Below are 21,851 nucleotides of genomic sequence, written 5' to 3'. Positions count from 1 at the left end.
TAACCGCAGTATTTATATGGTTAGTCCAGTTAAGTTTCTAGTCAATAGTAACCTCCAGAATGTTGATAGTGGGGGATTCAGTATTGGTAATGCCATTGAACGTCAAGGGGTAATGATTTGATTCTCTTTTTGGAGATGGTCATTGCCTGGCACATGTGGCACAAATGTTACTTGCCACTGGTCAGCCCAAGCCTGGATCTTGCCCAGATCTTGCTGCATTTGTGCGTGGACCGCTTCAGCTTCTGAGAAGTCGCGAATGGTGCTGAACATCGTGCAGTCATCCGCAAACATGCACACATCTGACCTTATGTTGGAAGGAACGTCATTGGTGAAGCAGCTAAAGATGGTTGGGCCTAGGATACTACATAGAACATAGAACATTACAGCGCAGTACAGGCCCTTCGGCCCACCCTGAGGAACTCTTGCACTGTTGTCCTGGGACTGAGATGACTGGCCTCAAATGACCACAACCACCTTCCTTTGTGCTAGGTATGACTCCCACCAGTGGAGACTTTTCCCCCTGATTCCCGTAAACTCGAGTTGGATTGGATTGGATTTGTTTATTGTCACGTGTACCGAGCTACAGTGAAAAGTATTTTTCTGCGAGCAGCTCAACAGATCATTAAGTACATGAGAAGAAAAGGGAATAAAAGAAAATACATAATAGGGCAACACAACATATACAATGTAACTACAAAAGCACTGGCATCGGACGAAGCATACAGGGTGTAGTGTTAATGAAATCAGTCCATAAGAGGGTCATTTAGGAGTCTGGTGACACTGGGGAAGAAGCTGTTTTTGAGTCTGTTAGTGCGTGTTCTCAGACTTCTGTATCTCCTGCCCGATGGAAGAAGTTGGAAGAGTGAGTAAGCCGGGTGGGAGGGATCTTTGATTATACTGCCCGCTTTTCCCAGGCAGCAGGAGGTGTAGATGGAGTCAATGGATGGGAGGCAGGTTCGTGTGATGGACTGGGCTGTATTCACAACTCTCTGAAGTTTCTTGCGGTCCTGGGCCGAGCAGTTGCCTTACCAGGCTATGATGCAGCCCGATAGGATGCTTTCTATGGTGCATCTGTAAAAGTTGGTAAGAGTCAATGTGGACATGCCGAATTTCCTTAGTTTCCTGAGGAAGTATAGGCGCTGTTGTGCTTTCTTGGTGGTAGCGTCGACGTGGGTGGACCAGGACAGATTTTTGGAGATGTGCACCCCTAGGAATTTGAAACTGCTAACCATCTGCACCTCGGCCCCGTTGATGCTGACAGGGGTGTGTACAGTACTTTGCTTCCTGAAGTCAATTACCAGCTCTTTAATTTTGCTGGCATTGAGGGAGAGATTGTTGTCGCTACCACTCCACTAGGTTCTCTATCTCTCTCCTGTATTCGGACTCATCGTTATTCGAGATCCGGCCCACTATGGTCATATCAAAGAACAAAGAAATGTACAGCACAGGAACAGGCCCTTCGGCCCTCCAAGCCCGTGCCGACCATGCTGCCCGACTAAACTACAATCTTCTACACTTCCTGGGTCCGTATCCCTCTATTCCCATCCTATTCATGTATTTGTCAAGATGCCCCATAAATGTCACTATCGTCCCTGCTTCCACCACCTCCTCCGATAGCGAGTTCCAAGCACCCACTACCCTCTGCGTAAAAAACTTGCCTCGTACATCTACTCTAAACCTTGCCTCTCTCACCTTAAACCTATGCCCCCTAGTAATTGACCCCTCTACCCTGGGGAAAAGCCTCTGACTATCCACTCTGTCTATGCCCCATATAATTTTGTAGACCTCTATCAGGTCGCCCCTCAACCTCCTTCGTTCCAGTGAGAACAAACCAAATTTATTCAACCGCTCCTCATAGCTAATGCCCTCCATACCAGGCAACATTCTGGTAAATCTCTTCTGCACCCTCTCTAAAGCCTCCACATCCTTCTGGTAGTGTGGCGACCAGAATTGAACACTATACTCCAAGTGTGGCCTAACTAAGGTTCTATACAGCTGCAACATGACTTGCCAATTCTTATACTCAATGCCCCAGCCAATGAAGGCAAGCATGCCGTATGCCTTCTTGACTACCTTCTCCACCTGTGTTGCCCCTTTCAGTGACCTGTGGACCTGTACTCCTAGATCTCTTTGACTTTCAATACTCTTGAGGGTTCTACCATTCACTGTATATTCCCTACCTGCATTAGACCTTCCAAAATGCATCACCTCACATTTGTCCGGATTAAACTCCATCTGCCATCTCTCCGCCCAAGTCTCCAAACAATCTAAATCCTGCTGTATCCTCTGACAGTCCTCATCGCTATCCGCACTTCCACCAACCTTTGTGTCGTCTGCAAACTTACTAATCAGACCAGTTACATTTTCCTCCAAATCATTTATATATACTACAAACAGAAAAGGTCCCAGCACAGCCCTGTGGAACACCACTGGTCACAGCCCTCCAATTAGAAAAGCATCCTTCCATTGCTACTCTCTGCCTTCTATGACCTAGCCAGTTCTGTATCCACCTTGCCAGCTCACCCCTGATCCCGTGTGACTTCACCTTTTGTACTAGTCTACCATGAGGGACCTTGTCAAAGGCCTTACTGAAGTCCGTCAGCAAACTTGTAGATGGAGTTGGAACCGCCACGCAGTCGTGTGTGTACAGGGAGTAGAGTAGGGGGCTAAGTACGCAGCCTTGCGGGGCGCCGGTGTTGAGGACTATTGTGGAGGAGGTGTTGTTGTTCATTCTTACTGATTGTGGTCTGTTGGTCAGAAAATCGAGGATCCAGTTGCAGAGTGGGGAGCCAAGTCCTAGGTTTTGGAGCTTTGATATGAGCTTGGCTGGGATTATGGTGTTGAAGACGGAGCTGTAGCCAATAAATAGGAGTCTAATGTAGGAGTCCTTGTTTTCGAGATGCTCTAGGGATGAGTGTAGGGCCAGGGAAATGGTGTCTGATGTGGACCGGTTGCAGCGGTATGCGAATTGCAGTGGATCAAGGCGTTCTGAGAGTATGGAGGTGATGCGCTTCATGATCAACCTCTCGAAGCACTTCATTACGACTGAAGTCAGGGCCACTGGTCGGTAGTCATTGAGGCACATTGCCTGGTTCTTCTTTGGTACCGGTATGATGGTGGTCTTCTTGAAGCAGGTGGGGACCTCGGAGTGGAGTAGGGACAGGTTAAAGATATCCGCGAATACCTCTGCCAGCTGGTCCGCGCAGGCTCTGAGTGCACGACCAGGGAACCTGTCTGGGCCCGTCGCCTTCCGAGAGTTCACCTTCAGGAAGGCCAATCTGACTTCGGAACCTGTGATGGTGGGTATGGGTGAATTATGGGCTGCTGGGGCACTCGCCAGCGGATTGTTGGTTACCTGCTCGAACCGAGCATAGAATGCATTGAGTTCATCAGGGAGGGGTGTGCTGCTGCCAGAGATACTGTTTGGCTTCGCTTTATAGCCCGTTATGTTGTTTAGTCCTTGCCACAACCGCCGAGAGTCTGTCTGTGACTAGCTTGGTTTGATATTCTCTCTTGGCATTCCGGATGGCTTTGCGGAGGTCGTACCTGGATTTCTTGTATCGGTCAGGGCCGTCTGCCTTGAACGCCTCATCTGTCCTTCAGTAGGGAGTCAATCTCGCGATTGAGCCATGGTTTTCGGTTGGGGAACGCACGTACTGCTTTCTTTGGCACGCAGTCGTCCACACGTTTGCTGATGAAGTCTGTGACGGTGGTGGCATACTCATTTAAGTTGGTCGCTGAGTTCTTCAATATGGACCAGTCCACTGTCTCTAAGCAGCCACGTAAGAGCTCTTCTGTCTCCTCGGACCAGCACTGCACAACCTTCTTAGCTGGATTCTCCCGCTTGAGTTTCTGCTTGTATGCCGGGAGAAGGAGCACCGTCTTATGGTCTGATTTCCCAAAGTGCGGTCGGGGGATGGAACGGTAGGCGCCCTTGATTTTTGAGTAGCAGTGGTCAAGTTTTGCAAGGATTTCTTGATACCATACTCAATCAGATGCTGCCTTGATGTCAAAGGCAATCACTCTCACCTCACCCCTTTTCATGTTTGAACCAAGACTATAATGAGGACAGGAACTGAGTGACCCTGGCGGAACCCAAACTGAGCACCTGTGAGTAGGTTGTTGCGAAGTAAGTGCCAGTTGATAGCACCGTTGATGACCTCTTCCATTACTTTACTGATGATTGAGAGTCGATTGGCGGTAATTGGCTCGGTTGGATTTGTCCTATTTTTTGTGTACAGGCCTGGGCAATTTTCCACATTGCTAGGTAGATGCAAGTGTTGTAGCTGTACTGGAACAGCTTGGCTAGGGACCGGTACTGGACCACAGGTTTTCAGTACCATTGCCAGAATACTGTCGTGACCCATAGCCGTTGCAATGTCCAGTGCCTTCTGCCGTTCCTAGATATCACATGGAGTGAATCGAATTGGCTGAAGACTGGCATCAATGATGCTGGGGACCAATGGAGGAGACCAAGATGGGCCATCCACTCGACACCACTGGCTAAAGATTATTGCAAATGCTTCAGCCTTGTCTCTTGCACAGATGTCCTGGACGCCTCCATCATTGAGGATTGCGATATTTGTGGAGCCTCCTCCTCCAGTGAGCTGTTTATTGTCCACCACCATTCACGACTGGGTGTGGCAGGGCTACAGAACTTAGATCTGATCTGTTGATTGTGGGATCGCTTAGCTCTGTCTATCACTTGCTGCTTATGTTGTCTGGCATGCAAGTAGTCCTGTCTTGTAACTTCACCAAGTTGACACCTCATTTTTTGGTATGCCTGGTGCTGCTCCTGGCATGCTCTCCTGCAGTCGTCATTGAACCAGGGTTGATCCCCTGGCTTGGTGGTAATGGTCAAGTGGGGTAAATGCCGGGCCATGAGGTTGCAGATTGTGGCTGAGTACAGTTCTGCTGCTGCTAATGGTCCACAGCACCTCATGGATGCCCAGTCTTGAGTTGCTTGCTCAGTTCTGAATCTATCCCATTTAGCACAATGGTAATGCCATACAACACGATAGAGGGTATCCTCAATGTGAAGATGGGACCTGGCCTCGTCGAGGACTGTGCGGTGGTCACTCCTGCTGATACTGTTATGGACAGATGCATCTGCGGCGGGCAGGTTGGTGAGAATGAGATCAAGTATGTTTTCCCCTCTTGTTGGTTTCCTTACCACCTGTCTCAGACCCAGCCTAGCAGTTATTTACATCGAATTTACAGTGCAGAAGGAGACCATTCGGCCCATTGAGTCTGCACCAGCCCTTGGAAAGAACACCCTGCTTAGGCCCACACCTCCAACCTATCCCCGTAACCCAGTAATCCCACCTAACCAGTAAGGGCAATTTAGAATGGCCAATCCACCTAACCTGCACATCTTTGGACTGTGGGCGGAAACCGGCGCACCCGGAGGAAACCCACGCAGACACGGGGAGATTATGCAGACTCCGCACAGACAGTGACCCAAGCTGGGACCCTGGCGCTGTGAAGCAACAGTGCTAACCACTGTGCTACCGTGCCGCCGCTGCCCCCCCCCCCCCCCCCCCCCCCCTATTCATTTAGGATTCAGCCAGCTTGGCCAGTAGTGGTGCTACCAAACCACTCTTGGTGATGGACTTTGAAGCCCCCTACCCAGAGTATATTCTGTGCCCATGCTAGCCTCAGTGCTTCCTCCTAGCATGGCGGAGTACTGATTCATCAGCTGATGGTCAATGGTACGTGGTAATCAGCAGAAGGTTTCCTTGCCCATGTTTGCCCTGAAGCCATGAGCCTTCATGGACTCCGAGTCGATGTTGAGGAGTCCCAGTGCAACTTCCTCCCGACTATACCACTGTGCCGCCACCTCTGCTCGGTCCGTCCTTCCGGTGAGACAGGACATACCCAGGGATGGTGATAGTGGTGTCTGGAACATTGCCTGTAAGGTATGATTCTGTGAGTATGACTGGCCGCCTGTTGCTTGACTAGATTGTGAGACAACTCTCCTAATTTTGGCACAGGTCCTCAGATGTTAGTAAGGAGGACTTTGCAGGGTTCACAGGGCTGAGTTTGCCGTTGTTGTTTCCAGTGCCCAGGTCGATGCCGATATTTTTCCTTTTAGACTTTGTAGCATTTTTGATACAGCTGGGTGGCTTGCTGGGCCATTTTAGAGGACATTTAAGAGTCAAATAAATTGTTGTGGATCTGGAGCTGCATGTAAGCCAGGTGAGGATGGCAGATTTCCTTCCCTGAAGGAAATTTAGAAGGAGAGGTGATCCTATTGATAGATGAAAGACCCTGAGGGATCTTGACGGGATGGATGCTGAGAGGATATTTCCTCTTGCAGGGAATGTCGAACCAGAGAGCACATTTTATAAGTTAAAGGTCTCCCATTTAGGACTGTAGTAAGAAGTCTTTCCTCTGAGAGTCGATTAGTCTGTGGAATTCAATTCACCAGAGGGCAGTGGCGGCTGTGTCATTTAATATATTCAAAGCCGAGATATATTTTTGATCAGCCAGGTGAGTTAAGTGTTAGGGGAACAAATTCGGAAAATGGAGTTGAGGCGACACGCATATCATTCATAGTCAAATTGATTGGCGGAGCAGACTGGAGGGGCTAAGTGGCCTATGCCTGCTGATAGTTCTTGTGGACAAATATAGCCGCCGTTTTGTCTACACTTTGTACAAAGTGTTAAAGTCAGACTGATTCCTATTTGATACCTTTAACCTTTGGTTAAGAAATGTATTTGTGTCCACCTTGAGCACTATGCAAGGTTAGCATAATTTTGAACCTAATAGTTTAGTTTAGCTACACTGAACGAGATGGGTTTCCTGCATTAGGGTTAACTGGGACTGAGGTGCAAGGGAATAATTATTGGAAGTGATTCTCTTGTATTTGTGTTATCAGCTGGAACTCTGAGGCTGAAATTGATGCAAAATGTTTGGTAATTCCGCCAGTGGTATGTTTCTCTCCATTTGTGTGGGAGGTCAATGTTTGCCATTAAATAGCCTATAAGAAAATAAATACAAAAATGCATCAGAGCAAACCTTTTTAAATTTATGTGTTGCATCAACATTACAATTTCAGTGAAGTGTAGTCTGTGACACCTTCATGCAGCTGGTTATGTGACCAAAATGTCTAGTAGTGACTTGGGTTGTTTTTATACCGTGCCAATCGAACACTTTTAGATTCAGTCCTTTAATAGAATGGGTACAACACAAGTAGGCCGTGCGGCCTGTCGTGTTAGAGCTGGCTCTCTGTAAGAATTAATTTAGTCCATCTCCCTTCTCGTTTCCCCTTGATCTGCAATTCTGTTTTTTTAAAGATATTTACCCAATTCATTTTTTGAAGGCTATGATTAAGTTTCCCTCTGCCATGCTCTCAGGCAGTGCATTACAGATTCTAGCAACTCACTGGGTAAAACATGTCACCTCATGTCACCATTGCTCCTTATGCCAATCACCTTTAAAATTCTGGTTCCTCTGCCAATGGGGACTGTCTACCTAACTAGTCTACCTAACCACTCTGGCCAGGTCAGGTCCCACATGGTTTTGAACATCTCTAAAGAGAAGACAAAGAAAAAAGGTGATATAAAAAGAATAGACCCAGCTTCTCCAATCTAGTCAAGTTCCTGGTTTTCCTGGAAATATCCCCATAAAGCTTTTCTGTATCCTTGCCCTTTCAATTGCGAGTTGCTTGGAAAGTATAAATTGTTGGATAGAGACTGTCACGGGTGACAGCTGTTGAAACGGATGTGCAAAAGTATTGTGTACACTGCACGAACAGCTGTGTGCGCGCGTGTTTGAGCAAATTGATAGTAGGGTGGTGACTTGAGCCTGTAGAACAATCTGGGTGTGTCTCCTGGGGGTTATTTAGAGAACCTTTGACCCATACAGTATGTAAAATATGAATGGCTGATGGACAGGTAGGAAACGTTTTACTCGTCTCCTGTTGTGTCTAACCCAACAAGCCTTGATAGGACATTGTGGTTTACTCCTATTCAATTTGAAGTTTCTTATTTTGAATTACTGTGCAATCAGAAACCTGACTCCATTATATTAAAGTTGCTTAATTTGTACGATTGGATAGTTAAGTTTTTTATTTAAAGTGACTGAATTTAGCAAAAGTATGCCGTAGGGGAAACTGAGCTCCGCTTCTATACCTGTGCTATGCCCACTTGGGTGTACATGAAGAAAAGGCCAGACTGATCAGACTCTGTCTCCATGCAGGTACTGAATGAAGCAGTGGGTGCCCTGATGTACCACACCATTACATTAACACGAGAGGACCTTGAGAAATTCAAAGCACTTCGAATTATCGTCAGGATTGGCAGCGGCTACGACAATGTTGACATCAAATCGGCTGCAGATTTGGGTAAGGGATTGGGCTATAGCCCACTCGGACCTCTGTGAGGTGGAGGAGAATCAAACCAACTCCCAACGAAACAATGTTAATCACCAGATTACTGTGCTGCCCTACTCTGCAGTCATATGGTGGCTGGTGGACACTTTGTTAGCGCTCAGTTTGGTCTGATGTATATACCATTTGATTTATCTGAGGGTTGAGTGTACTAAATAATTACTTGTATTATCTGTTGACTTGGTGACTACCGTTGATTAATTGTAGCTGTCGTGTTTATTCTCCTGCTACTGCATAAATTGCTTTCTCCATAATCACCGACTTTCTCTTCATGTTGGGGTAGTGCACTGGAATTTCGTATTGTACCTTTGAATGGTGAAAGCTTTTTGCCTTCTGTTTTGGACTGTTTGGTGAGTTCTAGATCTTGTCCCACTGTTGGGAGGGCGGATAAGTGGTTGGTGAGATCATCTCCAGTAGGGTTGTTGAAGTTGAAAATGAGAATTTCTTCAGGTACCTTTTAGACTATTGACACCTTTTAAAGCAAGTCGTGTACAAGCCCTTCTCTAGTGTAGGCTGTGGACAGAATGCCCCAATCTCAGCACACTTCACTAAACTTGTTACTACTATCACAAATCTACCACTTAGCATATCGTACGGAAATGTCCATGTTGTTGAAAAATCTGAATTTCAGCAGTCCATTGCTCCTTACTGAGCAATAATATCACACACGACCGTTGTCATCAAATTCAATGAGCAATAATTAAGTGATTACATTTAAGCATCTGACACAAGGGTGTTGGGTACTGTTTGTTTAATTGTTGAGCCTTATGGCTACATAGGGAACAACATTTTCAAATAGTCAAAGGAAGCCTGTTTGAAATGTCCTGCTTTATATTAAAAAAAAAGTTTTTCAATGTTCTTTAATACTTAAATGCTTTTCTCTTCTCCTTCACGTTCTCCAGTTAGTTTGAGGTGACATGTCTGTTCTCTGTGCAACAGTTTTTGGAAGGGTAGTACAGATTTACCAGGTTGCTGCCCAGTCTGAGGAAAAACAAATAAAGAAATTGGTTTTAACAGCACTTTATCAGCCAATGTAATAAGCATGTTTCAGATTATGAAAGGATGAGGCCGGGTAGACAGGAATTATTTTAGTTGAGCGGTCAAAAAAGAGTGGCCAAAAATGCAGGATTAGATGCGAGAGATTGAGAGCAATGGTCAGAAGAAACTTTCCCCACAGAAAATTGATGCTATGGAATTCACTTCCAGGATTAGTGGCTGATGTGCATGTCAACATTCAAGATTAACTTAATAGATGGATGAACAAAAGGAGTTGGAGATTTGAGAGAAGGACATGAAAAAGTGAATAGAACTGTTTGCTAGACTGGTAGTTTGCCTGAGAGCTTAATTTGGTTTTGTAACCGGAGTGTATTGGGAGAAGCTGCAAATGATGGGGACTGGCAGCACTACATTGTTGGAAGGGTTTACATGCAGGTTTTGTCTTTTGCAGGCTGAACAGACCAGCTCCCAGGCCGGAGGCTGTAATTTGGACGTTGCTGGTCACTTTAGAGTAATGTAGGGGGAGCATTATATTGTGTGCAATCCGTGCACCAAACTAAAGAATGCCCGATGGTATTGTGTAGAAATGGAGTATAGTTTTGTGCCTAATCTGCTCTATTTATTTAGGATGTGATTGGTACAAATATTAAATGCCAGAATGAGAATGAGTCCGCTCCCCAGTATTGACATTCTTTTGCTTTAGCTGAAAGACTTGTCTTTTTTCCAGCCCAATTAATAATGCTGGTAAAGTCAACTTGATCAATGACATTTATAGGGAATTTGGTAATCTGATAACTAACAGGGTTACCAACATTTAGTGACGGTACTTAATTTAAAAAAAACCAATTATTGAAGAATTTTCATTTTTGACAACATAACCATATGAAAACAGATGTTACAGGTTTCCCTCTAAATGAAACACACCCAACAGTATAGATCACATCAACAAGCCCACTTCCCCCAACCATGTACAAACCCCCCACCCCCCAACACCAGACGGTGACTAATTCTTTAAAAATGGAAATGAATGGCTGCCACCTCCGGTAGAACCCCTCAACCGATCCCTCGATGGTGTATTTGATCTTCTCCAAATACAAAAAAAATTCAATGAGGTCACCCGACCAGGCTGAGGCACTGAGCAGAGTAGGAGACCTTCACCCAAACAGAACTCGCCTCCAGATTATTAACGAGGCAAAGGCGAGAACATCTGCCTTCACCCCCGTCTGCAGCACCGCCAAGTCCAAAACCCCGAAATGGCCACCAAAGGTCAAGGCTCCAGCTCAATGTTTGGACTTACTGACATGGTGCTGAAGATGGAGATCCAGAAACTTAGCAACTTGGGACACGACCAGAACATATGAGTGTGGATAGCCAGTCCCCGAAAACGCCGCTCACACTTCTTCTCCAGTAAAGAAACCGTTCATCTTGGCCTTGGTTAGATGGGCCCTATGCACCACCATAAACTGGATCAGGCGGAGTTGCGCACAGGACAACGTGGAGTTCACCCTTCATCCAAAATGGGCCCCAATTCCCCCTCCCACTTTGCCTTCACCTCAGCCACTGCGGCCGACTCCACTGATGAGATCTGGCCATAGATACCCAAAGTACTCTTTCTCTCTCTCTCCTCCTCCTCAACCCCACCAAACCGGCTAAAGACAGACAAAATCCTCCTCAACAGGGAAGGTGGTGGTGACAAGGGAAAAGAGGGAAAGTCGTTCGCACAAAGTTATGAATCTGGATGTATTGGAACAAATTTGCCCCAGAAAGTTGAAACTTTACCAACAGCTCCTCAAAGCTGGCAAACCACCCCTCCACGAACAAGTCCCCAAGCCTCTCTAGACCCTTCCCCACCCACGACCTAAACGTCAAGTCCAAACCTGATGGCTCAAAATGATGGTTACCACAAATAGGGGTGAACAATGACATGGAGCTAAGCTTAAAATGTTGCTTAAATTGCTTCCTTACCCTTAGGATGGACACCACCACTGGGTTCGAAGAAAACTCCCAGGAAGTGGGGCAGTTACCAAGGCATCCAAACAAGTGTCCCAACAAGAACTTGCTCCTTCTGTCACCATATGGAACGCTAACCCACCCAATGTTGGCAGCCCAGTAATAAAATAGCAAATTGGATAACACTAAACCCTCCAACTGTCCAGCCGTCGGGAGAAACACCTTGGGATCCTTGGGGTCTTGACCGCCCAAATAAAGGAGGACACCAATTTGTTAACCCTAACAAAAAAGAACTTGGGGAGACATTGATTGTCTGGACCCTACCCGACAAGGACAGGGGGAGGTTATCCCACTTTTGCAAGTCAGGTTTACCCCACTCACCAGGTGAGCATACTTCAGTTTATGCAGTGGCGCCCAATCATGGGCCACCTGGATTCCCAGATGACGAAAGCTAGATCTTGCAAGACGAAACAGTAATACCCGCAGATTGGCTCCCCTCCCAGGGATTGACTGAAAAATATTCGCTCTTATCCAGATTCAACCTCTACCCCAATAATGAGCCAAAACTCCTAAGTAGCTTCATTTTCTCATCCATAGCGGAGTTTGGAACCATAATATAAAGGAGCAGGCCATATGCATGTAAAGACACCCTTTGTTTCCTCCCTCCCTGCCTTATCCCCTTCTACTTATTGGAAGATCTCAACACTATGGCCAATGGTTCAGTCGCTAAGGTTGTAAACAAAAGCGGAGACAGTGGACACCCCTGTCTTGTACCCCTGTTCAACAGAAAATACCTCTAGCTCAAGGCATTAGTGCGACACAAGCCATGGGGCCTTATACAATAATCAAACCCACAAAATGAACTTCTGCCCCAGATCGAACCTCCTTAGAACCCCAAAGATATCCGCACTCCACCCTATCAAATGCTTTCTCAGTGTCCATGGACACAATCACCTCTGGCTCGGATACAGGAGAGGGGGACAGAACAACATTCAACAACCGTCTTATATTAGCCGACAATTGACGACCCTTAAAGCCTGTCTGGACTTCTGCAGTCCTCTCCGGGAGACAGGTCTCTAATTACATCACCAACACCTTGGCTAGCATGTTGCCGTCAGCGTTCAAAAACGACATGGTCCACATTTCTTGGGGTGGTCCTCTTCAGGATAAGAGAAAAGCCTGTGTAAATGTGGCGGGCAATAAACTCCAGGACAGAGTCATTGAACATGTCAAATATTAATGGGGTCAGCTGACCTGCAAACTTCTTTATAGAACTGGATCGGGAACCCATCAGAGACGGGGCTTTATCCGTGTGCATTGATCCAATATCTTTCAGTATCTCCTCGGGAGTTAACGGGGCCTCCAACTCCTCCCTCCTCTCTGTCTACCAATGGGAAGTGCAACCCATCTAAAATTTCAGCCATGTCTGAACTCTTCTCCAGGGACGCTGACCTATAAAGATTTTTGCAGAATGTCTCAAAAGCCATGTTGACTTTGCCCGAAGCAGAAATCAGTCTGCCACTCAAATCCCTAACTTGTGCGATCTCTAGGAAAGCCGCCTGCCTGCAAAGCTGATGGGCTAAAAGGTGACTGACCTCCCCATAGTCTTAAAATACCCACCTCGAGCACCGAGGCTGGCCAACCACCTTGTTGACAGCAGTTCAAACCGTGTCTGCTGCTTTTGTCTGCATGCCAACAACTCCGGGGTAGGATCAAGCCAGTACTGATGAATCCACCCCAAGGATAGAGTCCACCAGCCTCTGCCGCTTCCCCCTCGCAGTCCAGTCCATAGGCTCTTTAAATGAGATTATCTCCACTCTAATAACTATCTTAAGGGTTTCCTATTGTGTGGAAGGTGAGGCAAACTCGTTCTTATTGAACCGGACATATTCCTCAATAGCAGAAGTCGTACATCCACAAAATCCTTTATCTGCTAATAGCGCTGCATTCAACCTCCACGGTGGGTGCTGAGAGGGGCCTGACTCCAGAACAAAGTCCACAAAGTGTGGCACGAGGTCCTAAATTACAATAGCCGAGTACCTCGCCTTCCGTACAGTGGCACGGTATCAGTGTTTAGCACTGTTGCTTCACAGCGTCAGGGACCCAGGTCGATTCCCGGCTTGGGTCACTGTCTGTGCGATGTCTGCATGTTCTCCCCGTGTCTGCGTGGGTTTCCTCCGGGTGCTCCGGTTTCCTCGCACAAGTCCCGAAAGATGTGTTGTTAGGTGAATTGGGCATTCTGAATTCTCCCTCCGTGTACCCGAACAGGCGCCGGAGTGTGGCAACTAGGGGCTTTTCACAATAACTTCATTGCAGTGTTATTGTAAGCCTACTTGTGACATTAATAAAGATTATTATTCCTCACCCAGGAGAGAAGGGACCTTCCCACCAGAAAAAAGTAAATCCTAGTGTAAACCTGGTGAACACGAGGAGGGGGGGGGGGGGCAAAAAAGAAAATTCAATGTCTCTTGGATCTAAAAAATGTTGCAAGTCCGCCATGATCTTGGTAGCTCAGAAAATAACCCGTATCGTGATCAATATCGCCACCCCCCTGAGTACCACCGTTGAAGCCTGAATAAAATACCTGGTTCACCCACACCTCTCGCAACCTGTGCTGGTCTCTCTCCTGCAAAAACACCACCTCAGCACTCGGACTTTTCAAGCGAGCAAACACCCTCAACTCGGTCACTCTTACATTCCAGGCAACCAACCGAATTGTAGGCCTCCCACCCCACCCTTATCCCGGAGTCAGACATTTCTACTGAAAGGAATTGTCAAGCAACTACTCAGAGTGCAGGCACAAGGCCCACCCAAGATGGCTGCCAAACCCACCAGCAAGCCAAATGAAGATCTCACAGAGTCACCATACTCCAGCGCCATCTTTGAGTAAATCCGATCTGACTTTTCATATATGGAACGATCTGTATGGACTATGCAGAGCAATACTTTTCACTGTACCTTGGTACATGTGACAATAAATCAAATCAAAATTAATGAAAGAAAAATCTGTAGTCACTCAGCAAACCAATACTACCTCTCCTGCTGCCCAAACCATACCCTCCCAAATTTCCATACCAGTAACATGAAAATGAACAATACCCCCTCCCACCTACCCACAACCCCCAACAAATCAAAAACATTACAAAGAACAAAGAACAAAGAAATGTACAGCACAGGAACAGGCCCTTCGGCCCTCCAAGCCCGTGCCGACCATACTGCCCGACTAAACTACAATCTTCTACACTTCCTGGGTCCGTATCCTTCTATTCCCATCCTATTCATATATTTGTCAAGATGCCCCTTAAATGTCCCTATCGTCCCTGCCTCCACTACCTCCTCCGGTAGTGAGTTCCAGGCACCCACTACCCTCTGCGTAAAAAACTTGCCTCGTACATCTACTCTAAACTTTGCCCCTCTCACCTTAAACCTATGCCCCCTAGTAATTGACCCCTCTACCCTGGGGAAAAGCCTCTGACTATCCACTCTGTCTATGCCCCTCATAATTTTGTATACCTCTATCAGGTCGCCCCTCAACCTCCTTCGTTCCAGTGAGAACAAACCGAGTTTATTCAATCGCTCCTCATAGCTTATGCCCTCCATACCAGGCAACATTCTGGTAAATCTCTTCTGCACCCTCTCTAAAGCCTCCACATCCTTCTGGTAGCGTGGCGACCAGAATTGAACACTATACTCCAAGTGTGGCCTAACTAAGGTTCTATACAGCTGCAACATGACTTGCCAATTCTTATACTCAATGCCCCGGCCAATGAAGGCAAGCATGCCGTATGCCTTCTTGACTACCTTCTCCACCTGTGTAGCCCCTTTCAATGACCTGTGGACCTGTACTCCTAGATCTCTTTGACTTTCAATACTCTTGAGGGTTCTACCATTCACTGTATATTCCCTACCTGCATTAGCCCTTCCAAAATGCATTACCTCACATTTGTCCAGGTTAAACTCCATCTGCCATCTCTCCGCCCAAGTCTCCAGACAATCTAAATCCTGCTGTATCCTCAGACAGTCCTCATCGCTATCCGCAATTCCACCAACCTTTGTGTCGTCTGCAAACTTACTAATCAGACCAGTTACATTTTCCTCCAAATCATTTATATATACTACAAAGAGCAAAGGTCCCAGCACTGATCCCTGTGGAACACCACTGGTCACAGCCCTCCAATTAGAAAAGCATCCCTCCATTGCTACCCTCTGCCTTCTATGGCCTAGCCAGTTCTGTATCCACCTTGCCAGTTCACCCCTGATCCCGTGTGACTTCACCTTTTGTACTAGTCTACCATGAGGGACCTTGTCAAAGGCCTTACTGAAGTCCATATAGACAACATCTACTGCCCTACCTGCATCAATCATCCTAGTGACCTCCTCGAAAAACTCTATCAAGTTAGTGAGACACGACCTCCCCTTCACAAAACTGTGCTGCCTCTCACTAATACGTCCATTTGCTTCCAAATGGGAGTAGATCCTGTCTCGAAGAATTCTCTCCAGTAATTTCCCTACCACTGAAGTAAGGCTCACCGGCCTGTAGTTCCCGGGATTATCCCTGCCACCCTTCTTAAACAGAGGAACAACATTGGCTATTCTCCAGTCCTCCGGGACATCCCCTGAAGACAGCGAGGATCCAAAGATTTCTGTCAAGGCCTCAGCAATTTCCTCTCCAGCCTCCTTCAGTATTCTGGGGTAGATCCCATCCGGCCCTGGGGACTTATCTACCTTAATATTTTTTAAGACACCCAACACCTCGTCTTTTTGGATCACAATGTGACCCAGGCTATCTACACCCCCTTCTCCAGACTCAACATCTACCAATTCCTTCTCTTTGGTGAATACTGATGCAAAGTATTCATTTAGTACCTCGCCCATTTCCTCTGGCTCCACACATAGATTCCCTTGCCTATCCTTCAGTGGGCCAACCCTTTCCCTGGCTACCCTCTTGCTTTTTATGTAAGTGTAAAAAGCCTTGGGATTTTCCTTAACCCTATTTGCCAATGACTTTTCATGACCCCTTCTAGCCCTCCTGACTCCCTGCTTAAGTTCCTTCCTACTTTCCTTATATGCCACACAGGCTTCGTCTGTTCCCAGCCTTTTAGCCCTGACAAATGCCTCCTTTTTCTTTTTGACGAGGCCTACAATATCATTCGTCATCCAAGGTTCCCGAAAATTGCCGTATTTATCTTTCTTCCTCACAGGAACATGCCTGTCCTGTATTCCTATCAACTGACACTTGAAAGCCTCCCACATGTCAGATGTTGATTTGCCCTCAAACATCCGCCCCCAATCTATGTTCTTCAGTTCCCGCCTAATATTGTTATAATTAGCCTTCCCCCAATTTAGCACATTCATCCTCGGACCACTCTTATCCTTGTCCACCAGTACTTTAAAACTTACTGAATTGTGGTCACTGTTACCGAAATGCTCCCCTACTGAAACATCTACCACCTGGCCGGGCTCATTCCCCAATACCAGGTCCAGTACCGCCTCTTCCCTAGTTGGACTGTTTACATATTGTTTTAAGAAGCCCTCCTGGATGCTCCTTACAAACTCCGCCCCGTCTAAGCCCCTGGCACTAAGTGAGTCCCAGTCAATATTGGGGAAGTTGAAGTCTCCCATCACCACAACCCTGTTGTTTTTACTCTTTTCCAAAATCTGTCTACCTATCTGCTCCTCTATCTCCCGCTGGCTGTTGGGAGGCCTGTAGTATACCCCCAACATTGTGACTGCACCCTTCTTATTCCTGATCTCTACCCATATAGCCTCACTGCCCTCTGAGGTGTCCTCTCGCTGTATAGCTGTGATACTCTCCTGAACAAGTAGCGCAACTCCGCCTCCCCTTTTACATCCCCCTCTATCCCGCCTGAAACATCTAAATCCTGGAACGTTTAGCTGCCAATCCTGCCCTTCCCTCAACCAGGTCTCTGTAATGGCAACAACATCATAGTTCCAAGTAGTAATCCAAGCTCTAAGTTCATCTGCCTTACCCGTAATGCTCCTTGCATTAAAACATATGCACTTCAGGCCACCAGACCCGCTGTGTTCAGCAACTTCTCCCCGTCTGCTCTGCCTCAGAGCCACACTGTCCCTATTCCCTAGTTCTCCCTCAACGCTCACACCTTCTGACCTATTGCTCCCGTGCCCACCCCCCTGCCATACTAGTTTAAACCCGCCCGTGTGACACTAGCAAATCTCGCGGCCAGGATATTTATGCCTCTCCGGTTTAGATGCAACCCGTCCATCTTATACAGGTCACACCTGCCCCGGAAGAGCTCCCAGTGGTCCAGATAACAGAAACCCTCCCTCCTACACCAGCTGTTTAGCCACGTGTTTGTCTGCTCTATCTTCCTATTTCTAGCCTCACTGGCACGTGGCACAGGGAGTAATCCCGAGATTACAACCCTCGAGGTCCTGTCTTTTAACTTTCTGCCTAGCTCCCTGAACTCCTGCTGCAGGACCTCATGCCCCTTCCTGCCTATGTCGTTAGTACCAATATGTACAACGACCTCTACCTGTTTGCCCTCCCCCTTCAGGATTCCCTCTACCCGTTCGGCGACATCCTGGACCCTGGCACCAGGGAGGCAACATACCATCCTGGAGTCTCTTTCACGTCCACAGAAGCGCCTATCTGTTCCCCTGACTATAGAGTCCCCTATAACTATTACTCTTCTGCGCTTTGACCCTCCCTTCTGAACATCAGAGCCAGCCGTGGTGCCACTGGTGTCATTATGCCAAACAAAACTGGTATAATAAGCTGCAGCTACATGGAACCACAGAATTCCTCGAGTGCAGAAAGAGGCCATTCAGCCCATCAAGTCTGCACCGATCCTCTGAAAGAGCACCCTACCCAGGTCCACTTCCCCACCCTCTCCCCGTAACCGCAGAACCCCACCTAACCTGCACACCTTCAGACTGGGAGGAAACTGGAGTACTCTGAGGAAATCCAAGCAGACACTGGGAGAAAGGACAAACTCCATAATTAATTTTTTTTTTTTAGTGTACCCAATTATTTATTTTTTTTCCAATTAAGGGGCAATTTAGCGTGGCCATTCCACCTAGACTGCACAGCTTTGGGTTGTGGGGGTGAGACCCACGCAGACAGGGGGAGAATGTGCAAACTCCACACGGGCAGAGGCCCACGGCCGGGATTCAAACTCGGTTCCCCAGCGCCGTAGGCAGCAGTGCGAACCACTGTTACACATGCCGCTGGCTCCACACAGTTACCAAGGCTGGAATTAAACCCGGGTCCCTGGTGCTGTGAGGCAGCAGTGCTAAACACCGTGCCACCATGCTGCAAAATCCCCCACTTAGCTCCGTTAGCCAGCTGACTTTACTACTAGCGGGACAGCCTCCACCCAGGGTTTAAAAAAAAAACCTGCTGCGCGTCCCGAGGACATAAAGTAAAACAAAACCCCTTCCAAAATGTTATTCCCATCAAGAACTAAATGTTTCCCGTAACAACCATAATACATGTATCAGCACCCCTCATAACATTAAACCTCCCCACCAACATCTGTCATGTAAAACAAAACATCCCACCCAAGAACAAAGAAATACCAATACATATATACAAAGCACCCCAATACCCCTTCCACCCTCCACAATCAAAAATCTCAAGAACACACAATGAACTCGAATCGAGCCCATGTTTTTTAACAAGGGCGCCCGTCTCCTCCCATGCTTCAAATAATAGTCCTTTGACTCATAAGTTACTCGAAGCCTCGCTGTGTACACCACCGCAAACTGAGCTCCACTCTTATACATGGGCAGCTTTGGCCTTGTTGAAAGCGACCCGCTTCCTTGCCAGTTTAGCTCGAACCAACATCCTGATAGATCCTGATGATGTGACCTTCCCATTTACCATCCCAATGCTCCTTGGCCCATTTCAGGGCCTGTTCCTTCTCTTGAAAAGTGTGGAACCGTACAATGACTGCCAGTGGTGGTTTGGGGCTTCTGACGGATTGTCCGATGGGCCCTGTCCAGCTCCGGAGAGGACGTGAATACATCCTCCCCCATCATCTTCCCAAACAAAAAATACACTCCGGTCTTCCACACCCTCTGGCTGGCAACCCCATGATTCTGCGGTTGTGCTTCCTCAAGCGGTTTTCAAGATTGCCAAACCTTAGCATTTAGCATCTTATTCTCGCTGGTCGCCAGAGCGATCTCAGCCTCCTGTGCGGCAATTTGCTTGCCGTCAAAGTTGTCTCCACGCCCTTAATCACCGTACCATGCTCCATTAGCGTCAAAGCCCCTCCCACCCTGCTTACTCACTCTTCCAACTTCTTCCATCGGGCAGGAGATACAGAAGAACACGCACGAACAGCCTAAGAAACCGCTTTTACCCCGCTGTTACCAGACTCCTAAACGACCCTCTTATGGACTGACCTCATTAACACTGCACCCCCTGTGTGTTTCACCTGATGCCGGTGTTGTGTAGTTACATTGTGTACCTTGTGTTGCCCTATTATGTATTTTCTTTTATTTCCTTTTCTTTTCCTGTAATTAATGATCTGTTGAGCTGCTCGCAGAAAAATACTTTTAACTGTACCTTGGGTACACGTGACAATAAACAAATCCAATCCAAACCCATTACCTTCTCAAGAGGATGCTGTATGGGACCCAGGGCCTGGTTCCTCTATGGATTTTCGAAGTTCCCCAGACACAACGCGCCACTGCTTCTCAAATTATCTATCAAACTCCGTCGCCAATATGTTATACCAGCCAGCAGATCGGATATGATTGGAGCGGATGGAGTCAACGAAGCAGCCTCTGCCATTTTCTCCACAAAGGAGCTTCATGAAGTCGCCGAGTCCAGCAACGAATTTCTATCCGCGAGTTTCTTTCCCCTGGCCTTTCTTGGCATCTCTTTAATGTGGGCATCTTATATTATCTTGTAGATGGGACTTTTTGAAAAAATAACCCAGAAAATGGCTTAAAATCGTGAACCCTGTCGGGAGCTACCTTGTGTGCAGCCCCTCTCTACACACCACAACTAGAAGCCTGTAATACTTAATTGACTGTTTTTTGTTACAGGGATTGCAGTGTGCAACATTCCCTCATCGTCGGTGGAAGAGACAGCAGACTCTACACTGTGTCACATATTAAACCTTTACAGACGATCAACGTGGCTCCACCAGGCTTTGCGAGAGGGGACGAGGGTGTCGAGTGTTGAACAGATCCGAGAGGTAGCTGCAGGAGCAGCTCGAATCCGTGGAGAGACTCTGGGTATCATTGGCCTGGGTATGTTAGGTAGATGCCGTGTAATCCTGAAGCTATATGAATATCCCTGACTTCTCTTTCTCCTTCTCCCCACATTTATCTTCCTTTTCTGAAGGCTGTCTTATAGCTCTGCAAGCATTGGTGCTAACTTCTGCAATTTCCAATTCTGCATCCCAAGCACTCTGCAGGTCAAACGGTATCTGGAGCGAGAACAGACAAATTGTTCCTTTTAGTGTGGATTAAAAATATTAAAAACAGCATTTGAATCAGCGCAATGAGGAGAAAAGATCACCCACCCCAGTCTCTCTCTCTCTCGCTCTCTCTCTCTCACTCTCTCCCCCCCCCCCCCCCCCCCCCCAAAACCCCATTGAATAGCTTGAGCTTGTAAAGTGCATAAGTGGAAAGGTAATGATTTAATGGCTTATGTGAAATCAGCATGAGACATTGGGCATATTGGGAGAAATGAAAAACACATGCAATACGCAGAATATTTGAATAAAGAGATGGAGGAAAGGCAGGTAGGAAAAGAAATATAACTGGCTAAGGAGAGCAGGCTCCAGGAGCCTGGTAAAAGTAAATGACAGTCAGACAGAAGGATGCAGACCAGATTGCTAGCACGTGGGTGCTGACCTCTCCTACTGTGTCTTCGGTCTCCTGCAGTTACTGGATGGTGATTAGGAGCAGGAACAGTGCCCAAACCTATCCCAACTTCTGCCTCAGCTGAGCTCGGCTAACTGCACACAAATCTGTTATTGATGCTCGGACTGCCTGCTCTGTGTTTTCCCAACTTGATCACCGGCTGGTGGGGGGGGGGGGGGGGGGGGTGGGGGGGGGGGGGGGGGAGGCTGCTGGTATTTGTTATTTGTTTCTGATGTCTAACGTGATCCTTTTCTGTTGCAGGCCGTGTTGGTCAGGCAGTGGCTTTACGGGCAAAAACATTTGGATTTAATGTGATTTTCTATGATCCGTACCTGCCAGATGGAGTGGAGAAGTCGCTTGGCCTCCAGAGAATAAGCACCTTACAGGACCTGTTGGTTCACAGTGATTGTGTGACCCTGCACTGTAGCCTGAATGAGCACAATCACCACCTCATCAATGACTTCACCATCAAACAGGTAGAGAGAGGGCAGGGTCTTGTGTGTTACTGAGTCAGTATGTCACTGGGGGGAGGTGGGGGGGGGAAACAATTTGTGTGAAATCCTTGGAGACGTTTGCACTGTTTAAATGTGACTGCTGTTAGTACATCCTCCAAGCCTTTTTTAAGTACATAATCCCCAGATTTCTGTCGATC

The 21,851-nt window shown here is 47.2% G+C and overlaps 1 protein-coding gene across 5 annotated transcripts in view; it reads left to right on the top strand.

The window, feature by feature from the left end:
- Positions 1-21,851, top strand: part of LOC140426789 (C-terminal-binding protein 1-like) — a 140,413-nt gene that overhangs the window by 92,190 nt on the left and 26,372 nt on the right. For all 5 annotated transcript variants that reach the window (XM_072511959.1, XM_072511956.1, XM_072511957.1 and 2 more), the window contains 3 exons: positions 8,203-8,347; positions 20,375-20,581; positions 21,461-21,675. In XM_072511959.1, the coding sequence (XP_072368060.1) occupies positions 8,203-8,347; positions 20,375-20,581; positions 21,461-21,675 (567 nt within the window). The remainder of the gene's footprint in view (positions 1-8,202; positions 8,348-20,374; positions 20,582-21,460; positions 21,676-21,851) is intronic.

Source organism: Scyliorhinus torazame, chromosome 7 (assembly GCF_047496885.1).
Source record: "Scyliorhinus torazame isolate Kashiwa2021f chromosome 7, sScyTor2.1, whole genome shotgun sequence".
NCBI classification, from domain to species: domain Eukaryota; kingdom Metazoa; phylum Chordata; class Chondrichthyes; order Carcharhiniformes; family Scyliorhinidae; genus Scyliorhinus; species Scyliorhinus torazame.
Note: the sequence above shows the minus strand (reverse complement) of the source record. Positions and strands in the feature narration are given on the sequence as shown.